The sequence below is a fragment of the Neltuma alba genome, unplaced genomic scaffold (assembly GCF_004799145.2).
Source record: "Neltuma alba isolate B1F8T4 unplaced genomic scaffold, ASM479914v2 tig00010802_pilon, whole genome shotgun sequence".
In the NCBI taxonomy this organism is placed as follows: domain Eukaryota; kingdom Viridiplantae; phylum Streptophyta; class Magnoliopsida; order Fabales; family Fabaceae; genus Neltuma; species Neltuma alba.
The window spans coordinates 147,309-166,161 of record NW_021635616.1 but is presented as its reverse complement, the minus strand read 5'-3'; the positions used below and the strand labels follow the sequence as shown (position 1 = coordinate 166,161).

Sequence of the window (18,853 nt, the reverse complement as noted above, 5' to 3'; positions counted from 1 at the left end):
CCTTGGGTATAGAAAAGCTTTAAAACTTTGAGCCAACTGTCTCACCTATCGAGGTGTCTACAAGCTAGCGAAAAGATTAGTTATTAGATTTGTTGGTGGATATCCTAATGTTTCATAAATAAAAAAATCCTCATTTTTCTCAAATCACTATCACGGTTTCAATCCTTAACTATAGTTATTTCATAAGCAATTGATTACCACTTCTACATTTTAATTCTACTCATGCTAATTTAAATGACCTTTGGTATATTTCATTCATTTTCACCCTTAATTTTAGTCACTAGTAGATAATTTGAATAATTCCGAGTAGTGGATAACGTAGCTTTCTCCGTCAATTATCTTGAACGTTGCCGGCTTAGAATTTCTTAAAATCTTTAGGGGAAAAAAAGTAAAATGAAAAGTAACAGAGAATATTAATATTAATAATATTATTGATATAAAGGTGATAAACTAACAAGGGAGTGTGATAAAAGCCAAAAGAATAGGCAGGCGTTTGACCAGGAAGGAAAATACATTGATGAATGATGGCAGTGGAGGCAGAGACAATGAGAAGCGACAGATGCAATAACAATAGAGAATATCCCAAACTCACTTCTTTCCACAACACTGCTCGACGATGATTAAAGCCATGACGTTATTTGTCATCAGCTGAGAGGAAGTCCTTGTACAGGCACAATAACATTTTACCACTCTGCAAGTAACAAGCGCGACCATACCTAACACTAAAACAAACAAGAGAAACTTGAATTGCTTCATAATAGTAACTCAGAGCTTCTGCAAGTAAAACAGTAATCCCACGCCAACCGTGATATCACTCTCCCATGTACTTACTTAACTCACTGTCTCTGCCACGCTCAGTAACGTTAAATAAAAGCCAAGTGAGTCTTATATTTTAATTTGCCTCGTTCATGAATCCAAAAAAGGCCTAAATTGACCAACGCTCGTGCGTGCTTTTTAACATCTGAGTCATTAAATTGTTAGTCTGGCCCCTGACACCCTTGTCCTTGTTTGACAAGCAAAAACCAAGCAGAGACTTGATCAGTATTGTGACATCACCTGTTACATTGATTAAATATGATATAATGATTTTCTATCAGCTTATCCTCATCATGGCAATGCCTTGTACCTTACTTACGTGCCCTTTATGACCAATAATTATGTATCAGCCATTCTCTTGTTGGTGCAAGCTTATCGTTCTGATCTGGGTTTTTGCTGTTTCGATGCTAGTTACTCGGTCTCTTTTACTGAGCTGCAGTGAACAATATACGGAGTGGCAGAAACTGGTGACGAGAATAAAAATGGCCACGCTGGCTTGCAGAGAATGTAAATGTTCAAGAATCAGCAATGGGGTGTGTGAGGGGAAAGAGAACTAGAGAAGAGTGAAATGATGGCGTGGGATGAGATGAGAGTGGGAGTGGTCAGACTCAGCTTTGACGCCTTCCAAAGCCAATGCACTTTTTTTTTTATATTATTATTATGCTTTCAAGGGCGTGCATGCGTCAACCTTGTCAGAATTCACTCTGCAAAATGTGTCTGTCTCTCCCAGTGAAACTTTGACCCCCCCCAATCCTTATTACAAATTCATTAAGCATCATCACAGTGTCCATTCATCACTCCTCCCATCCACTTTCAAGGCTCTCAACCCCGATTCAAAATTCAAATCATTAATAAATGCAGTACTGGCTCAGCCAGAAGAAGCTCTGATATGTAAATCGAAGGATGTAGTACCATGAAATTGTTAATGCGGGGCGCGTGTGACTGCATTTATCAGCAACAACTTGATTAATTCACTGGATATAATTAGGAGTTGAAGGTGCATTTTTCAGTGTCCCATCGTCCAATTGGTATTGATCCCAATGCAAAACTGCAATGAAAATTGACTGCTTGAAGCTGTCACTCAGCACATTAGTTATGATTAAGCGGCCCACTCCTCAAATCCCAATCAAATCAAAATACGGTTTTGTTATGGAATATGTGTATGGATAATGACACTTCCAAAGTTACTAGTATGCCAAAAACCTCAACAAGATAATCAATAAATGATGGCTGTTGATCCCCCCTCGTGGCCTCATGTATTGGATATACATATTGGGAAGCCACATTCAATGAAAGGATGTGTAATTCGTGTATTTCTATGGCCTTCCCACCATCCCCACATTATGAAAATAAGGTAATATGAGACCAGAAAGTAGAACCAACAACGAATTCTTCCCCGAGGATCATGACTTTAGTCTCTAACTTTTTGTTTGTTTTGTGAATCAGATTAAGGGACCATCACCCCCTCATTTCACAGAGTGGTCCTTGAAGGGCTAGAGAGAGATCAAAAGTGATAGGGTGGCAGTTGAAGAATTGAATTGGCTAAATTTTAGTGGAAAAAGTGGGGATTGTTGAGACCCATCTCGGATATAGTATGTGGGAGCTAGGGCAGTACTAGCTATGGGATCATTGGAAATTACCTTTGAGGAATTTTGGACGTTGATGTGAGATTTATGGGACACATGTGACTTTGATTCGTGGGTGAGTCTGAAGATATTGCACCAAAAAACAAAATCCCAACATTATCATTCAATCCCTTTGTGCTGCGCTGGATGACAAGCCTTCTACATTCGGAAACAAATTTGACTCATCTTTAATGTTTGCATCTATTTTCAAGGCAAGTCTTGAACAAGCATGCTTGCTCCTCAATTCTCATCCACAGGTCTGTGAACTTGATAATAGGGCAATACCCATTCCCTAATTGGACATCCATGACCTATCTCGTCCCTGAAAAGCGGCAAGCATATAAGAAACTTGAAATTAAAATTTCAGGCTATCTGCCAATTGCATTGGACTCAATTGCGTTGTTTGTTATTTTTTGGTTTTACGTGAAATCATAGCTGAACATCCAAGTTGAATGGAATAGTGCAAAACTGTTTAGATCCTTGGGAAATCGAGCCACTTACTGCTGCTCTTTTGCTTTTGGTTCTCTTGGTTGATATCTCTGTTTTTTTGTCTTTAAAAAGCGTAGAGTTTGCTTGGCTAGACACAAACGATGGTGCCATGCTACCATATCCCCACATGGACTTTTTTTTTCCCCCTCCCATTCCTTTTTCATCCCAAAGAGCATGGGAACATTATTTGGTCCAAAGTCATGCTCCCCCAAATTATTTTTGAAAACTGATGATAATTGTCAAGTTCCAAGACAACCTTTTTTTTTTGGCCAAAAGTTGCAAGACAACTTACTTTATCATATTTTGGGGTTTTCTCGTTGGTCATATGTGGTAAGCCGAATTGTCTATTATTACGTAGCTGAAATGAGGATCTCATAATGGCATGCAAATCAAGATTTGACAGAAACTGACTTCAACGTTTTACGACAGAGCTGTAAAATCACTGCTGCCTGTTGCGAAATATAAAGGCCTTAATTAACAGAGCCTATAAGTCACGACAAAACTTTCTGTCCGTCCTTTTTTTTTTTTTTGGAAATGGGAAATGAAACGAAAAGTTCATAATTAATCAGACGGCAAACCAAACAAGCCAATGATTGAGCCCTCCCATCCCATATGAACTCCATTTCCGATCCAATCCAATCCTGCAATGTTTTTTTTAAAGTAAATCGATTAGTTAAACATGGGTTTCCGAACGTGCCGTCCACTTTCGTACCAAATCTACATGCAAGTGAACAATGATTAAGTTTCATTTTCAGTTAGAGCTAAAGATAATATTACATATGTGTGAATACTGAATTTGTTTGGCCAACTTGAATACTGAAATTAATAATTATGAATTTAAGAATGTAAAAATAGGAATATTGGGTGTGGTGAACAAAAAAGAGAAGGTGGCAGTATCAGAGAATCAGATTGGGAGCAGGGTTTGTTTGGGTTTATTTGTAACTCCCTATTTTGGGAATTTAATTTTTACCATGGAGTTTGGATAAAAAGTGAGAATTGAAATATACGACATGGATATGAATTGAATTATAGTATGCTCCTTCAAGTCCGTACTCACCTGCGTGTATGGTTGGGTCACCTCGGGAATTCCTTCATCCTGGTTCTTCGCCTACACCACCAACATTTGACCCCTCTCTTCTCTCTCAGATTAATTCAAATACAGACCGTACCATTTATTCATGGAAACAAAATATACAGTTCAGATGTTGTATCACTGTAAAAGCCTTGATTAATGAAGGTTTGATTGCTTCCTTCTTTTTTCCTTTTAAAAGATCTCGAAGGACAAAAGAACCAAACCAGTGAATTTGGCTGAATTATATTCAAGGAACAGGCATGACCTAGGGAATTAAACTCGAAAGGAAAGGAGAAAATAGGGAGAATCTGGGAAGACACGCTGGTTACAAGGGAACCACACGTTCATTAAAACAGACCCATGCATAAATCTCAAACAGACAACTGCTGTGTCTGTGTGAGAGTGCTGAACACTTTGGGTCGGAAGATAAAATTTACAAAGTCAAAATTGTGCCATAAATACAGAGGACAGATTCAAAGGTAGAGGGTTGTTGAGGTTGTTGCTCCATAACTCTCATGTAGTAGTAACAGGAGTAGGAAGTTGCTAGCTTGCTTGCAGTTGCAGCCTCGTCCATAATGATCCGGATTTTCAGGTTTGACAACTTAAATGACACCGCATTAAATATCTTCTTCTCTCCAAAGGATCAACATTGGTCTATGAAACCCACCACTTTGCCACGTCTTTTTCTTCGCCAAAAACAATCATATCTTTCTTTTATTATGCCTAGCTTTTTCCATATGATGCAGTTTCAAATTATTCCTTTAAAGCATGGGCTGTAGAAAAGTTAAAGTCCTCAGAATTTATATGGAGGACACCAATGACTGTTGAAAGCTACGGATGTAGCCCCTCCAAGTCATGCCAATATTAAAGGAAAAGAAAGACTTGTTTAATTTTGGAACTTGGTACACACAACAAATAATGACTTGCTGCTAAAAGCTAATAAAGCCGTATAACTTGTGCGCACCTCCTTTTTCCTTGTGTTGTGATTTTCATCTTATTCAGAAAAATAGAAAAAACGGAATTTTATTTAACATATATACATTTACTCCTTAGCTCTCATTCTTCCCATTGAAATCATTAACTGCTACGAAAAAAGAAGGTTCAGATACGTCAGAACTTGCACATCTCTTTTTCTAACAACGGCAATGAGTAGCCATCCCTTTTGTAAATTCTTTTTATGTTCCTGCCTCGGATCAAACATGATAAATGCTTGACATAATTTCAAATGTGTTTATTCCTGCTTTTTCTTAAAGAATAATCATAAGCCAAACGCTAGAATCTTCGACCCTGTGTTGCCGCCAACTTGAGCTCACATCCTGCAAAATCACGACGAAATAAAATATAACTTTCCCATAGCCAGGTAGTAAAAGTTCCTCTTTCTCACAATCATGGTTATTGATTAGTGCATGCATAAGCAGCAGCGAAAAGGGGGCCTGGATATGGTCTAGAAATATAGATGGCTGAGTAATGAAAAGAAGGGAAAGGTGAACCTTGTTTAGTAGATTGTGGGTATTAGTAAGTCTCCATCACAACTGGGGCTAGCGTTTCTCACACTAGTGCCCACCTGCAAAATGGAGACCACCCAAGGATAAGAATGAGACATGCACGAGATGTCAACAAATGACTTTAACATCAAGGGCAGACAAGGTCAATTGCATTACTATCAAGAAATTTATAGAAGTACGAAATCAATGAGATTATGCAGATTGAGGATTGAGTCAACTAACACAAAATGCTGATTGGCTATGAAACGATAATCCTAACTACTTATTCCACTCGTTTAATTTGACCGTTGTTGAGGGTGAATTACCTTGATCACTTTGCTGTTTCAGTTTTGTGAAATCATCAGGCTGATCTCAAAGAACAAAGAGTTGCTAGGCATTCAGTAGAGATTTGGTTCAGCGTAACTAAAACCATGTGGATATGGCAACAACTCTTCGATTTCAATCCTGGAACTAGCATTCTTTTTTGTTCGGCTACGGTTTATAGAATCAACCTCCGCCAGGAATATGCTGTAAACTGGCCTGTGATCAGAGAATCTTGACTCTCCACGAACATAAGATAACTGGCGGAGACCTCTTCCATACCACAAGATACGGTCACACCTTCATGAACAAAAGTTAGACCAGTTATAACTACATAAACCATAATGTAGTTTCAACATAAAGGCCCATCACAATCCTTTCAATATCATTATCAATCTTCTTTTTTTTCCTTCTTTTACTGTTTGCTCCTTTCCAGATCATATATATTCTCTACTTTGGTTATTCATAGAGGTGCTCATTTCCAAAAAAGAACGTTACCATGCTGGAGTTCTTCGTTTTTGTTTTGAGTGTCTTTCATCACCTGCATATCTGTCTGAGTTATTTGAATACTTGTATGTAGGAGGGAAATATATCTTCCCCTCATTCCATCCTTCAAACACACGACCTTGTCTTTTTTCTATGCGCAGCTGGAAGACAAAATTTTTCATATTGTCAGACTGTTTAAGAAATAAAATGAGAAAAGGAACAACTTTTCTGACGTAAGAATCACTTGTAAGTGATCGAAGTATCATGCCTGGTCTTTCTCTAACAAAGCCTTCCAATTCCGCATCTCGACGAGAGCTTTTGCCGCACGGTACGAAAGGGCTATCCGATAATTTAAATCCCCCAGCCAAATAACCCGCCTACACCAGTTAAACGAGAAGTTTAGGCCTTTACAACGCTACAAAGTCAAAAGAAAATGTTATAACATTGAACAAAGATTTCATGAACAGAGATGAAAAGCTTACTCATGTTCAAGAATTGTCTGAGGAGAGTTTTCATCGCCAGTACCATGAACCTGCGGAAACCTTGTCTTCCTGAGGATCTCCATTACATCAGAATTTCTCCTAAGCTCATCACCCTCCTTTTGTCCAGAACTCAAATGACTACAGACGAAGCAAAAGCTTGTTTGGTGCAAGGACATGCTAATGGAAATTGAACCCTGCAACATCCAAAAGAATGAGATTATCTCCTGTACCGGTTCAACATCAGAGAAAAGTGCTGACTGCATTAATATACCTTATTTCCGAGATAGCCCATCAATCCTCTGCCAACACAAGAGACTTTCAAGTTATGAACATCATCTCTGATATCGCTTTTCACCCAGACCGTAAGAAATATCCCAACCATTTGCTTGCTGGCAACCAAACAGTATCTCGAATGTCCTGTCTGCCTGTCTCTATCCTCCATAGAGAAAGAACCATTATATGACAACGGAGAATATTGTGTTGTAACTGGGGAATCACCAGCTCCAATTTCATCATCAGAGGAATTCCATCTATAATTAGGATCATAGTCACTTGTCCTGTGACCAAGAATCATCCTATCACAGACACTGAGGCGGCGATCAAGACGTACTTGTGGTAGTGACATATCATTGTCCATTCTCATGCTACGGCTCAAGGATTGGAAGGACCTCCGATGAAAGAAAGAGGTCGCCTTCCGCCTCATTGATCCCTCAAAATCAGCATCTAACTCTACAACAGGATCAGGGACTGGTGAAGGAGTATGGTATCCACCACTCGTGCCAGGGAGACTGTTCAGGGTCTTCCTGATAAGAGCTAACCATTTTCTAGCAGGGCCATTGTCTTCTGTGCCCAAAACGTTACCAGCATTAAGAGGTACAATTTCTTGAAACCTGAGTGCAATACGAGGGAAAACATATCAGACTGAACTTTTAATAAAATATAGGGATAAATGAATGACAAATTGCATGATCAGTAATTCACCCAAGAACATAGATATCGGATGGTGGAGAAGTGTGAAGCCAATCTTCAAGGTTCAGATGAGTAGGAGGAGATTTTCCAGCTACGTTCCAAGTAGCAACAAAAATTCTGTATCCAAAACAAAAACACGCACGCGCATGATGGAGACGCAGGTTCTTAAATTTTATTGGCAACAAAAATGAGAGTAATTGAGCAAAATACAGCGTAAAATTAGCATACCTATAACTATTCACTTCTGGAACCTGAGCTGTGTCATGGTCGGTCATACCTCGCTGCATTCTGTCCAAGTGCTTCCGGCTCGATCTCTCTGTGAATTAAGGTTGAGATTATGATTTCAGAGAGATTACAGGTGAGCAAAAATGGTTAAGGGAAAAAAGGAAAAAAGGGGCAGCAACGGAAGGTTTCATAAATTAGAACATAGCTGTCTTCTAAGATTCTTTTTTATCTTTATCTTGGTGGGGTTTAGGAATGGTGTGGTCCTAAGAAATACCAAGGTGTCTGCTACTGAACCTGTTTTGCTTTTCTTGATGGTGCATGCCTCGCTCTCTGGATAGTCGCTCCTCCACTCCTCATCAACAACTGAAAAAGCAGGATCATAAAGTTATTAAAGCTGTGCTCTTCCCACCGTTAATTTACCCTCCCACTCAATCAAATTAAACAGCGAAGGCAAATGGTGGCAGAAGGTGAAAACCGTGAAACAACGAGCAGATTCGTTGAACCCAGAAAATTTGTTGCGCAAAGACCAAGGGAACTAACGCAACGGTTAAGAGTAAAACTTGGATAACTTAATTAAATAGAGGCAGGAGAAGTATCAATTGTTTTAAGAGAATTAACATTCCAATTGGCAGAGCCCTAATTACATCAAAATCATGCGAAAATTGGCCAATCACCTCCATAAAGGACATCGTCTGCCTGAAAGTCCTCGGTTTTACTCTTGATATTGAACCACTTCTTGACTAATATTTTGGTCCATGAAAGCTTCAGCGAAAACGCAAGAATCAGCAACGACACGACATAAACAGAAGCGAAATTAAAGGAGAGGTGACATTTTCTCAAACCTTGCTTTTCTTCAAGTTCTCATCTCCCATTGTTGGAAGAACTTCATATAGCTATCTCTGATTACAGAAAGGACAGTGCTAGCTAATCCTTCTGCAATGCCTTCTTCATGTTTTCACGGATGTAGATGAAACGAATTTCTGTCGGATTCCTGGCTCTGTTTTTGTCTCTGACTGAAACGGACGAAAAAATCATAACAACTTTGGTGATCAAACCGAGGAGATGGAAACTCAGGAACCAACCAGAGCGGAAAAAGACAGCAATGGAGGAAATCAACGCTTTCTAAATAATGCAGAGAGAACAATAGTGAGAGCAGAGCAAAACCCAGTTTCTCGGCATTCAAACCAATGTGATACCAAACACAGTCAGAAATTGAACCCCACTTGGGCTTTTTACTGCTTCTTCACTTGCACTGGGCCGTTTCAATCTAATAATGGGGAGAATGGAGGAACTAGGAAGAGAGAAAACAAAGTAAGTTCCAAGGAAAGAAGCAGAGAGGGCGGAATGATACGTCGAAGTAGGAGTGGAGGAAGGAGTATGAGAATCTGGGGATAGAAGAAGACAATGCGGAAGACATAAAAGAGAGGAAAACCTCGTTGTGGGTACAGATACAGAGCAAAGTATCGAATTTGAAGGGAATAAAGTGCAGGCAAGCTTCGCTCTCTCTCGAGGCTTTTTACCCCAACTCCAATGCCCGCACAAGCATGGGGACTCGCTTATATTGGTCACCCACTCACACCCAACACTCTCGGCCTTCTCTCTTTCTCTCTCTCGGTTTACTTCCCTCTCATGAGATTTCACGCCTCAATTATAAAAGACGACATCGATCTCACTCTGCCAGAATTCATTGGCCTTTAATTTGTTTTCATGATTTTGGTCAAGATTATTTATTAAACTTATAGTGGTAATATTCACCGCTTTAAAATGGGAATCAGAATGAAATCGAAACATGTGACAGATGAATTCTTAATGTCAGAAAAAATTAAACTTGCCCTGTACAGGTAACTGAAACTTCCGTTAATCTTTTGACCAAGGCAGTCAACTCATTATTCACCGGTTTCTCTCTCTAACTTCGACAGGGGTCAGCAAGTTAGGTTTCAATCCAATTTGGAAGAAACGGCCAGTGTAATCAAGGTTAACCGATCTTCAGCTCGGCGTTGCGGGATTGGAAAAGCAGTTTTGGAAGACCAAAGAATCTCTAAATTCTCTTTCTTTTCAGCATCTCCTATGTTTGACCGTGTCTGCTTGATGCGCACGAGAAAGGTCGTTTATTTATTGATTTTTTTTAATGGGTGTCAAAAGCCTATCATAGCTTTGATTACGACTGGCTGATTATCGTATCTTATTATAAGCCTTGCCTAGACGGTTATAAAAGGGAATGTTTCACATTTGAAAGACCAGCGGCAAATTACTCCACCCTTAATTCCCAGTCACCATTTGGAATTTGGACACAGAGATGTTTCTGTTTTCTAATCTGCTTTAGACCCTCAGAAGTTTTCACCCTGTTTATACTAATTTATATATATAATACACATACCGACACACGCCAACACTGCGAGGAACAAAGCGCAATACCTCAGTTATTGTTATTTAGAATAATACATTAATTTGTTTTTTTGACCAAAAAAATAAATTACTCTGTTATTAAATTTTGGTCTTGCAAAAGCTAACCGGCTCCTTATAGTTATTTATATTTTAAAAAAATTGCAAACTCTGGTTCGCACATGGATTGATGTATTTATAGTTCACTTCAGGGGACGTGCAGTCCAACAAACTGTTTGTTTATTGCTTCACATACGAGTGGGGTCTTGTTTGGCCATCAGGGGTTCCAACCTGCACTCACTTGTTAAGCCCAGGCGATCTCCAAAAAATCTCTGGAAAATCATAGTTTAACAGCACCTGATTATTGAGGCAACTTCTTAACTTAAGAGACTGGTTTTCCAATTATCTTGCCAATAGCCGTTGGCCCACAGCCATGTTAGCCTCAGCTTCATCTTCATTTGGTTCGTAGGGTTCCTTGTTCGCAAAAGGACCATCTCTGGTCAGTACGTGTCAGCCTGCAGTGGGAACGTAGGAATAGAAAATTGGATTAGAGGGGCAGAAGGAGCTGTTCATTATATATATAAATGGCTTCTGAGCTACACTAATAGGTTTATAGCTATCTAATCAAGCACGCAGAATCATGTCTTGTAAACTAAATCAAGTGGTGGCCATGTTCTGTACTTGAATGTTAACACTTGATAAATAATACTCTTTCTGTCCTTGGTATATGACTCGATGGTTGAGTTAGTTTTGGTTTTAAATATAAGGTTTTTTTTTATATTTATTAATTTTCTCTAAATTACCCCTATAGATATTCTCTCAATTATAATCAAGTAGAAGAGGGAGAGAGGGTATTAAAAAAGATGATTATGGTATTTTAGAAAAAACGTGTCACATTTCTTATAATTAATTAACTTACCTAACTTTTTAATCTAATCAAATTAGTTAAATAAGTCTTATATTAAAGATTGAATGAGTAATAATAATTGCTTGTGTGTTTCAAGTGACGTTGTTTTTGGCCATCCTGTGTTTAACTTTGGGGCAGGGGCGATGAGTTGGAAGATGTGTGAGGGGCAAGTTTGGATAACGCAAAATTGCTGAGTGGGAATATATATATATATATGAAAATCAGAGAGTTGTAGATTGCCCTTATGCGAGTGCCAATGATGGGAGGAAGAAAGGTCAGTATCAAAATTAAACAGAGAGTGGGTCCCGTGGGGTTGGAGTGGGGCTAATTAATTAATCCAACATTTTCTAAGTGAAAATCTCAAAAAAAAAATAACAGTTGAATTTTAAAATTTAAAATTAGTATTAGTTATTATACTTGTAAAAAAACTACTAAATTCAAAAAGTAAATAACAACACATTTTTATAGAAATTTTTTATTTGTCATTTTAAAATTTGACAGTCATTTTTTTTCTAAATCTTCTCAGCAACAAAAACTCAGATGCATCATCCATGGGGACACCTTGGCCGTCATATCAGGTTTTCAATACTCATATACTCTTTATATGATTTGGAGGGGTTGCCACATGTTCACTGGACTATCCATGAGGGTGAGAGATTTAATAATTGCCACGCTTCCGTGAATTATTTCTGCATACTATTCATAATAAATTGTGATTATTTTTTATATAAAAAAATAAATTCTGACGATACACAATTGGGTTGAGTATAATTTTAAAAAAAATACTTTATTTGTTTTTTTTTTTGTATGATTTCAAGATGAAATCCCATTTAAAATACGATCGCTTGAAATATGGATTTAATAAAGTTGATGAAAATGAATTTTAATGGTTTTTAAAAAATATTAAAAAAATCCAACCGTGTGAGGGAAGTTTGACTCTAGAACGGGAACGATTGATTGGCCAAAACATAGGAATGAGTCTTATAATTTGCCGTTAGATGCCCTTTTTTTTTTTTTTTTTTAAGTGTTGTTATACTTACAACCAGACCTAGCTCTGCATGCACGAACAAGCGGCTTTTTTGTTCAATTATAAAGGAAAAATACAAAAATAAAAAATGAAAAATCTGAAATAAACTTACATGGAAATACGTGAGAAAGGGTCTAGATAGAGAGAAACGAACCAGTCAAAGGATGGATCTTTAATTGTACCTTGGCTTGGTTGCAATTTGATTTTCTTTCTGAGTGGCTCTGCTCTTTCCACCTTTGAATGAAGCCGCGCCCTTTTCTTAACCGTTAATCTCTCAACTCTGACCCTTTTTCATTTCTTTTCTTCTCTCCTCTTCCGTCCAATCTGCCAAATTATGCAGGCCTCCCTCTGGCCCTCTTCCACAATCGTACCTGGTGATGTAGATACTGATGTAGACGCTGCATTTGTTCCTCTCCTTTCCTTTCTTTCTAATTTCTAATTGCACATACGTATGTATTTGACCCAGGAAAAACATGTACGTATTTCTGCACTACCCAAATCACGCTCTTGGACCAACATGTCAGATCCGAGTAACCAATAATCTATGTTAGCGACGGGTATAATCATAGTTATAAGAAATTTATCGGCCTAAGGTTGTGATACAAACATGCAGTAGAGCTAAGAGCGCACAATAATATTGGAATAGAAGAATGGGTGAACATTGGAATATGAATGCGAAAACTGGACCAACTGAGAAAAGAAAACAGGGAATGAAGGCATCGGAAAATGCTAAGAGGAGATGGATATCTTGATTTTGGACAGTAGCTAGTTTAACGTTAACGACAAACGGAGCATACTAGACGGATGTTGGCAATTCAAGTTACAGAATGAACAACTGTTTGTGTAAGAAGAGGACTTGACTGCGTGGGAGAGCAAAAGCAGAAGCCTTGTATATTTGATGTGAAGTTTTTCACGACGGGGTAAAAAAAAAAAAAAAAAGACAAGCTGTGTTTTTTTCACTTTTTACCCAAGCAGCTGTGCTTGAGTTGCTTTCCTCATTTTTGGTTGGAGCTGGGCATGCAAAGCACCTTGTCACCGTCTATTATTTTCCCGTGTTTACTTCCCAGTTATGTCACTTGAAGGTAAATTAAATCTGCCTATTGTATTGTATATAGACCACGTGATTTCTTCCCCACTTGTAGTAAATTCACAAAACAAGGCTTATTACTCCGATAACCTGTGGAAAAGAAAGAACAGGGCAAAGCGCCATACGGTTAGCCAAAGTTCAATTTCAGAAGCTATTTGCAGGTAATTAGTCAAGGTCAGGGAGTTTTTTTTCTCCCCCCCTTTGCCCTCTTCACAAGGAATCATTTGAAAAACCAGGTTTCAGGATGGCCACTTCTTTCCATTTTCAGATGTCAATATTGCTGGACCCAACGACAGTCCCTGGCTTTCCATCCATTCAAATGAACATCACGCTGTCTCTTTCTGAGCAGGGAAGCAGATTGGTAAATTATTAAAGGCACTACAGAATGTCATGTTACTTTGGACCTTATATCTCTTTCCTGGCAGTTGCAGCACATAACCACGCCATGGAATTCTCATAAATATTGTCAACAATCTTAATAATGAAATGCAACATCCAAGAATAACAAGCAAGCAAGGACGAACTATACACACACTTAAACGAGCATCGAAATATAAATGCGTGACGCGTCGTTAGATCTTATGGACAGAGAGAAGGAGTAAAATTTTGGATTCCCAAAACATAACACTGAGCAAGACCAATCATATTAGCCAACACATCCTAAAACAATATCCATTATAGAATCAAACCAGACCCAATCGTGTCAAGCTTGGCAGCATGAAGCATGGTGATTTCTGTCCTCCGGTTGGCGTACGAAATAAAAGGTCCTTCATGACGTGATATTCCCTCTGCAACAAGTGAAAGTATTACTGCCCAAGCAATTTGTTTTTTTAACCTACGCATAGTAAATTTTATCACTAACCGAAAAAAGCCCAAGGAAAATCTGAGGACTAATGTTAATATGTGCTTTTCTTACCGGATGACCGTCATTCTCTAGGACTTCTTCGAATTTTATAAATTAATTTTTCATAATTTAAAGAAATTCGTCGTTAAGTTTCCTTAGTCGAACCTAGTTATCACCTCCCCAAAGAACAACCAGACTTGTATATTTTATTTATATATATTGATATTGACACCAACGATTATAACGCTTCCCATGGCCCACCCAACCAAACATTGTGCGTAGCCTTAGAAATAGAATAGAGGCATAGTCTCGTACAACTTCAAATAATTTTGACATGGTGATACATGTCGGAGTACAGGGGAATCAGAAGCTCAAACTAATAGTATACTTGTGCATACTGCGCACTGCATGTATGCAAATAAATAGAAGGGGAATTATAAATTATATTTATAATATTCATTAGCTAACTAAATCTCTCTTTTCACCTCCGAGGAAAAGAAAATCGATCAAGAATCATCCGACCATGGTCCTCTTTCGTCCTCTTTGTCGCACTACAAATTGTGAAAAACACATGAATTGAGTGCCACATCTTATAGACAGTCTTAACTCCAAACAGATAAGAGGGGAAGTCTCACCTTGCGCCAGCTTGTTTAATGTGGATGACCATTGCTTTGACGATTTGCGATATGCTGCAAGTATCCGGTCCATCTATGCAGAGAGATTATAACATTATAATGAGCAGTTAATCATTAGTTCATAACATCTATTCAAGTGGAAACTGAATCATAGCAGAATTATGTTGTTTGCTCCATCAGAATAATTTTTATCCAATCGGCATGAACTTGTTGGGCAAGTCTCAGCCTCTGTGGAAGCCGGAGGCATGATTTGTTAGTTTTTCTTTTGCCCATATTTTCAAATATAGATGGGCAAAAATTAAAGTTGAAATCTTAAGATATGACTATATGAGAGATTTTGAAGTTAGATCTCGCAAGTTAAATTTCTTTTCATTCTCCCCCCTTTTTAGGCACCATTCCTTCAGTACTGTTGATGTCCCTCTTCTAACACATTCTTTTAGCATTATCATACCCATCTCCAAACCACCAATTTCTACCTTTTCTTTTGTCCTCATACAACCTTAATCCATGCAATCTTAAATCTTATTATTTGCTGTTGACTGGAAATTTCAACAAGTCAATATTATCTAAAGGCCCCTCCATTTTATCCTCTGACTTTCATTCTTGTTAACCTCATAAAACCTTAAACCTTGCCATCTGAAATCCTATTATTTGCTGCTGCCTGTAAATTTCAGCAAGTCAATATGATCAAAAGTCCCTACATTTTGTCCTCTGACCTCCAATCTTATTAACCTCAAGACTCTATCGGTTATTTCAAGTCTATTTACAATCTTTGGAATCCTGAAAAGACAGCGATAGCACAATTATTGTGTCTACCTTCTGACAGTCTCTATCCAGATTCATTGACAAAAAATGACGTGAAAGACATAAAGCAACGATGTCAATTATGAACGTAGGGGAAAACTAGACAGCCAGAACAAAATTATTTCGCTAACATTTTGCTTTTCTGCATTCTCAGTACTTATGACAAAAGAGTTAGCCTGGAAACACGTCATACAGATCATTTTGTTCTAAACACAATACAGCCCAAGTATCAGTCCATACAACATAAGGCAAGCGAATGAAAAGGAATAAAGATCCTATGGAGCACACTCCAACTGGCATTCTAATAAAGTACAAATACAAACTCCTCTCTGCATTCCTCCATAACTATAGCACATAAACCAGTATTAAGGGTAAAAGGCAAAATTGGCGTACCACATTCCCACATGAAGAGTGCATTGAAAGAAGGGCTCTTTCCAAAACATACAAATCAACAGCTTTATCTTCTGGTAGGGTTGAAATGAAGCTCAAACCAAAGTCAATGAGGACCTGTAAAAATTGCAATTGACCAGATTCTCATATATCACATAACTTAGTTGTAACGAAGGCACGAGCCTTTAGAAGATATGAATAGAAAGCGAACTACCAACTGATTGGTGCCATTCTTCAGCAGCATATTAGAGGTGGTCAAATCACCATGAATTAGGCCACCATCATGTATTTTTCCAATTGCATCGCCAATTTGGGATGCAATATCATCCAACTGCTTTTCATTGACACCATGTAACCCAAATTCAAGAAATACATCTTTCACTGAAGGTCCCTCAATAAATTCAAACGTTAATGTGTGTGACACAGGATCCACAGCATACAGCACCGGCGTACAAACCCCAAGCCGTCTTGCTTTGGTCGTGCACCTGGCCTCCTGCTCCGACAATAGTTCGAAGATAATACCCCTTGCAATGAAAAAAATATTGCTAAAAAAAGAATTTAACCAGGAAAAAAAAAATGAACTTCATTATGAATCTCACCGCATTTAATCGCTTTAGAGTAAGTTTAGAATCCAAAATTGGATGCCTGTACTTCTTTGAGAAGCGCTCTTTGACAACTGATCTCCTTCCCACAAAATCAGACTCAAAAACCCTCTATCAAGGAACACCAAAATCAGCAAAAGGATTTACAAATTATGCAAGTCAAAGGTAACCAACATAGCAAAACAAAAACACAAGGAAAGTTCAACGTGGATTAATCAACAAAATGACTTGACAAGGAAGTTATAAGAAAGTGCCAACTACTATTTGTGTACCCAAGGAAAAAAGAGATTGATCACTGTAATTCAAAATTCAGCTTATTCAGGTTTTAAAAATGTAAAAAAAAGCCATGTGAATAAACACGGTTGACTCTTAGCTAGCTCCTAAAAATTCCTGTGATCGCACTTACGGCTTCAGCTCCTTGCTTCAGCAGAATGAGAGAGCCACTTCTTATGTCCGCTTCAATCTCCATAAAGAAAGATCTCTAGGAAGTGTCTTCAAGTTAAGTTTCTGCAACAATTATGTGCCAGAGGGAAAATGATCGCCCAATGGAAAGTTAGGAGGGCCTGATCATCAGATAGAGTAATAACGTTCACAGAGACATGCAGGCCTCAACAAGGGTTGAACTTCTTGTCATTTGGCGATAGATAAACTGAGACTAATTAATCAGCTGGGCGTTGGCCCAAAAAAAAAAATAATAATAATAATCAGCTAGGCAGAACAAAAAATACATGGGGAAATTAATCAGCTTGAAAGAAGAAACCATTTAAGGCAGGATGTCATGTATTAAACTTTGAAATAAGCACCAGTTAAACTTTATGACAAGTAAGATAAAACCGATTTTTTTTTTTGTAAAAAAAAAAAAAAAAGACAGTCCAGCTTAGAACTTGACACCATCAAAAGATATAAGCTCAATGTTTCAAATTCACAAAAGCTTATAACTATTAAACAAAATTAAACCAATTACACAGCTTCGACCGAACATAAAAATAGACACTGAGAAACGTACATAACTGCAAAGAAAGAACAAACGAGCTGCCTATATCCAATTAATTATGTATTCACTTCATGATTTTGAGACGATAATATCATTAAGAGAAACTTTTAGGGTCCGCCACAATTAGAAAAGAAAAAATAAACTTGAAAGAGAGAAATGAGAACTCCCATGGCAAGAGAGAGAGAGAGAGAGAGAGAGAGAAATGAGAACTCCGGTCACCATCGTCGATGAAACGAAAGAAGAAAGAAGGAGGCCTAGACAAACACGGAGGAGACTTACCGTGGCGGCAAGATTGGCCGTTTTCGAGGGCAGGTTGAGACTCCAGAGTCCAAACTCACACCAAAGGAAGCAAGAGGGAGGCTAACACATTATATCAGCCATCCGACTAATCAGACGGTTATACGAAGCCAAGATCATTCATGAGATTACAATGAATCGTGGCCGTTAAACATTTTCAATCCCAACCATTAAATCCTTTGAATGGAGTAAAAATATGAAAGAATTTCAATAAGGTCTTTAAAAAAATAATTATTAAGAAATCCTAATAATAATATGTAAAGATAAGTTTCAGAAAATCATAATTTTAAAATTTTTTATAATTATTATTTTTTATTTGAGACTTAATTCTCCCTAAAAATATATAACAACCCCTGCAGCTCAATAGGACCTTCTTCAGCCCTTCACTGACGGGGTTCCATGGACGCGGGAAAAAAGGGAACACAGCCGGCAGCTATTGAAGGTCGGAAATGGGGTAAATTTCGAAGCTTTGGTATCTCTTTTCGTTGTGAACACTGCCAACGATTTTTTTCCGCATTCCATAAAGTTTAGTGTTTTGACATCCTTTCTCCAACAACAGCTCAGTAATTTCCATTGCATAATCCAGTAATTCCAACAAAAGCATAGCGAAGGGGTTATTCCTTATGATGAACTAGGGCTGGAATCCCGTCTCAGCAAAAAAGGCAAAGGCATATTGAAGTCCATGAAGAATCAGCGAGCACGCAATAGCGATTCAATGCAAATAACCAAAGATTTAAACACCTTGCAATTTGGGATTCGAGGAAAAATCACTCAACCCCCGAAGGTGAACAGCAGCAGAACTGTGAACGGCGAAGCCCCCGGCCGAGAAAGGCCCAAGAATAAGTAAGCAACGAATTCTGTTGACGTACACGATTTCTCCAATCGGACAGCGTCGGGATACAGTCGAAGGACTCG

The 18,853-nt window shown here is 38.2% G+C and overlaps 2 protein-coding genes across 6 annotated transcripts; both read right to left on the bottom strand.

Annotated features, from left to right (window-relative positions):
* Window positions 1-4,866: 4,866 nt before the first annotated feature.
* On the bottom strand, window positions 4,867-9,604 carry LOC114759194 (type I inositol polyphosphate 5-phosphatase 4). 3 transcript variants are annotated; one of them, XM_028948310.1, is made up of 13 exons: window positions 9,402-9,604; window positions 8,812-9,260; window positions 8,644-8,731; window positions 8,264-8,332; window positions 7,973-8,060; window positions 7,757-7,861; window positions 7,047-7,665; window positions 6,776-6,969; window positions 6,562-6,670; window positions 6,306-6,454; window positions 5,813-6,107; window positions 5,493-5,566; window positions 4,867-5,318 (listed from the first exon to the last, which is right to left on the bottom strand). In XM_028948310.1, exons 2-11 carry the CDS (start codon window positions 8,839-8,841, stop codon window positions 5,885-5,887), a joined length of 1,674 nt encoding a protein of 557 aa, XP_028804143.1. In that variant the 5' UTR covers window positions 8,842-9,260; window positions 9,402-9,604; the 3' UTR covers window positions 4,867-5,318; window positions 5,493-5,566; window positions 5,813-5,884. The 3 variants fall into 3 exon arrangements, with proteins under 3 accessions (XP_028804143.1, XP_028804142.1, XP_028804144.1); XM_028948309.1 differs by having other exon boundaries at window positions 8,812-9,604; XM_028948311.1 differs by lacking the exon at window positions 5,493-5,566 and having other exon boundaries at window positions 8,812-9,604.
* Window positions 9,605-13,797: 4,193 nt separating this feature from the next.
* On the bottom strand, window positions 13,798-18,011 carry LOC114759158 (EKC/KEOPS complex subunit bud32). Of its 3 annotated transcripts, none has more exons than XM_028948256.1 (7): window positions 17,921-18,011; window positions 17,054-17,154; window positions 16,645-16,758; window positions 16,260-16,538; window positions 16,049-16,162; window positions 14,852-14,924; window positions 13,798-14,160 (listed from the first exon to the last, which is right to left on the bottom strand). In XM_028948256.1, exons 2-7 carry the CDS (start codon window positions 17,114-17,116, stop codon window positions 14,048-14,050), a joined length of 756 nt encoding a protein of 251 aa, XP_028804089.1. In that variant the 5' UTR covers window positions 17,117-17,154; window positions 17,921-18,011; the 3' UTR covers window positions 13,798-14,047. The 3 variants fall into 3 exon arrangements, with proteins under 3 accessions (XP_028804089.1, XP_028804090.1, XP_028804091.1); XM_028948258.1 differs by lacking the exon at window positions 13,798-14,160 and adding an exon at window positions 14,426-14,767; XM_028948257.1 differs by lacking the exon at window positions 17,921-18,011 and having other exon boundaries at window positions 17,054-17,308.
* Window positions 18,012-18,853: the final 842 nt, after the last annotated feature.

Excerpts from the sequence above, each read along its gene's own strand:
- LOC114759194 (XM_028948309.1), bottom strand. The coding sequence starts at position 8,841 with ATGGGAGATGAGAACTTGAAGAAAAGCAAG. Across the intron at positions 8,732-8,811 it reads AGAACTTGAAGAAAAGCAAG|CTTTCATGGACCAAAATATT; the intron begins GTTTGAGAAAAT and ends TTTTCGCTGAAG. Across the intron at positions 6,455-6,561 it reads CTTTGTTAGAGAAAGACCAG|CTGCGCATAGAAAAAAGACA; the intron begins GCATGATACTTC and ends TTTGTCTTCCAG.
- LOC114759158 (XM_028948256.1), bottom strand. The coding sequence starts at position 17,116 with ATGGAGATTGAAGCGGACATAAGAAGTGGCTCTCTCATTCTGCTGAAG. Across the intron at positions 14,925-16,048 it reads ACTCTTCATGTGGGAATGTG|ATGGACCGGATACTTGCAGC; the intron begins GTACGCCAATTT and ends CTCTCTGCATAG. Across the intron at positions 14,161-14,851 it reads ATTAAACAAGCTGGCGCAAG|AGGGAATATCACGTCATGAA; the intron begins GTGAGACTTCCC and ends CACTTGTTGCAG.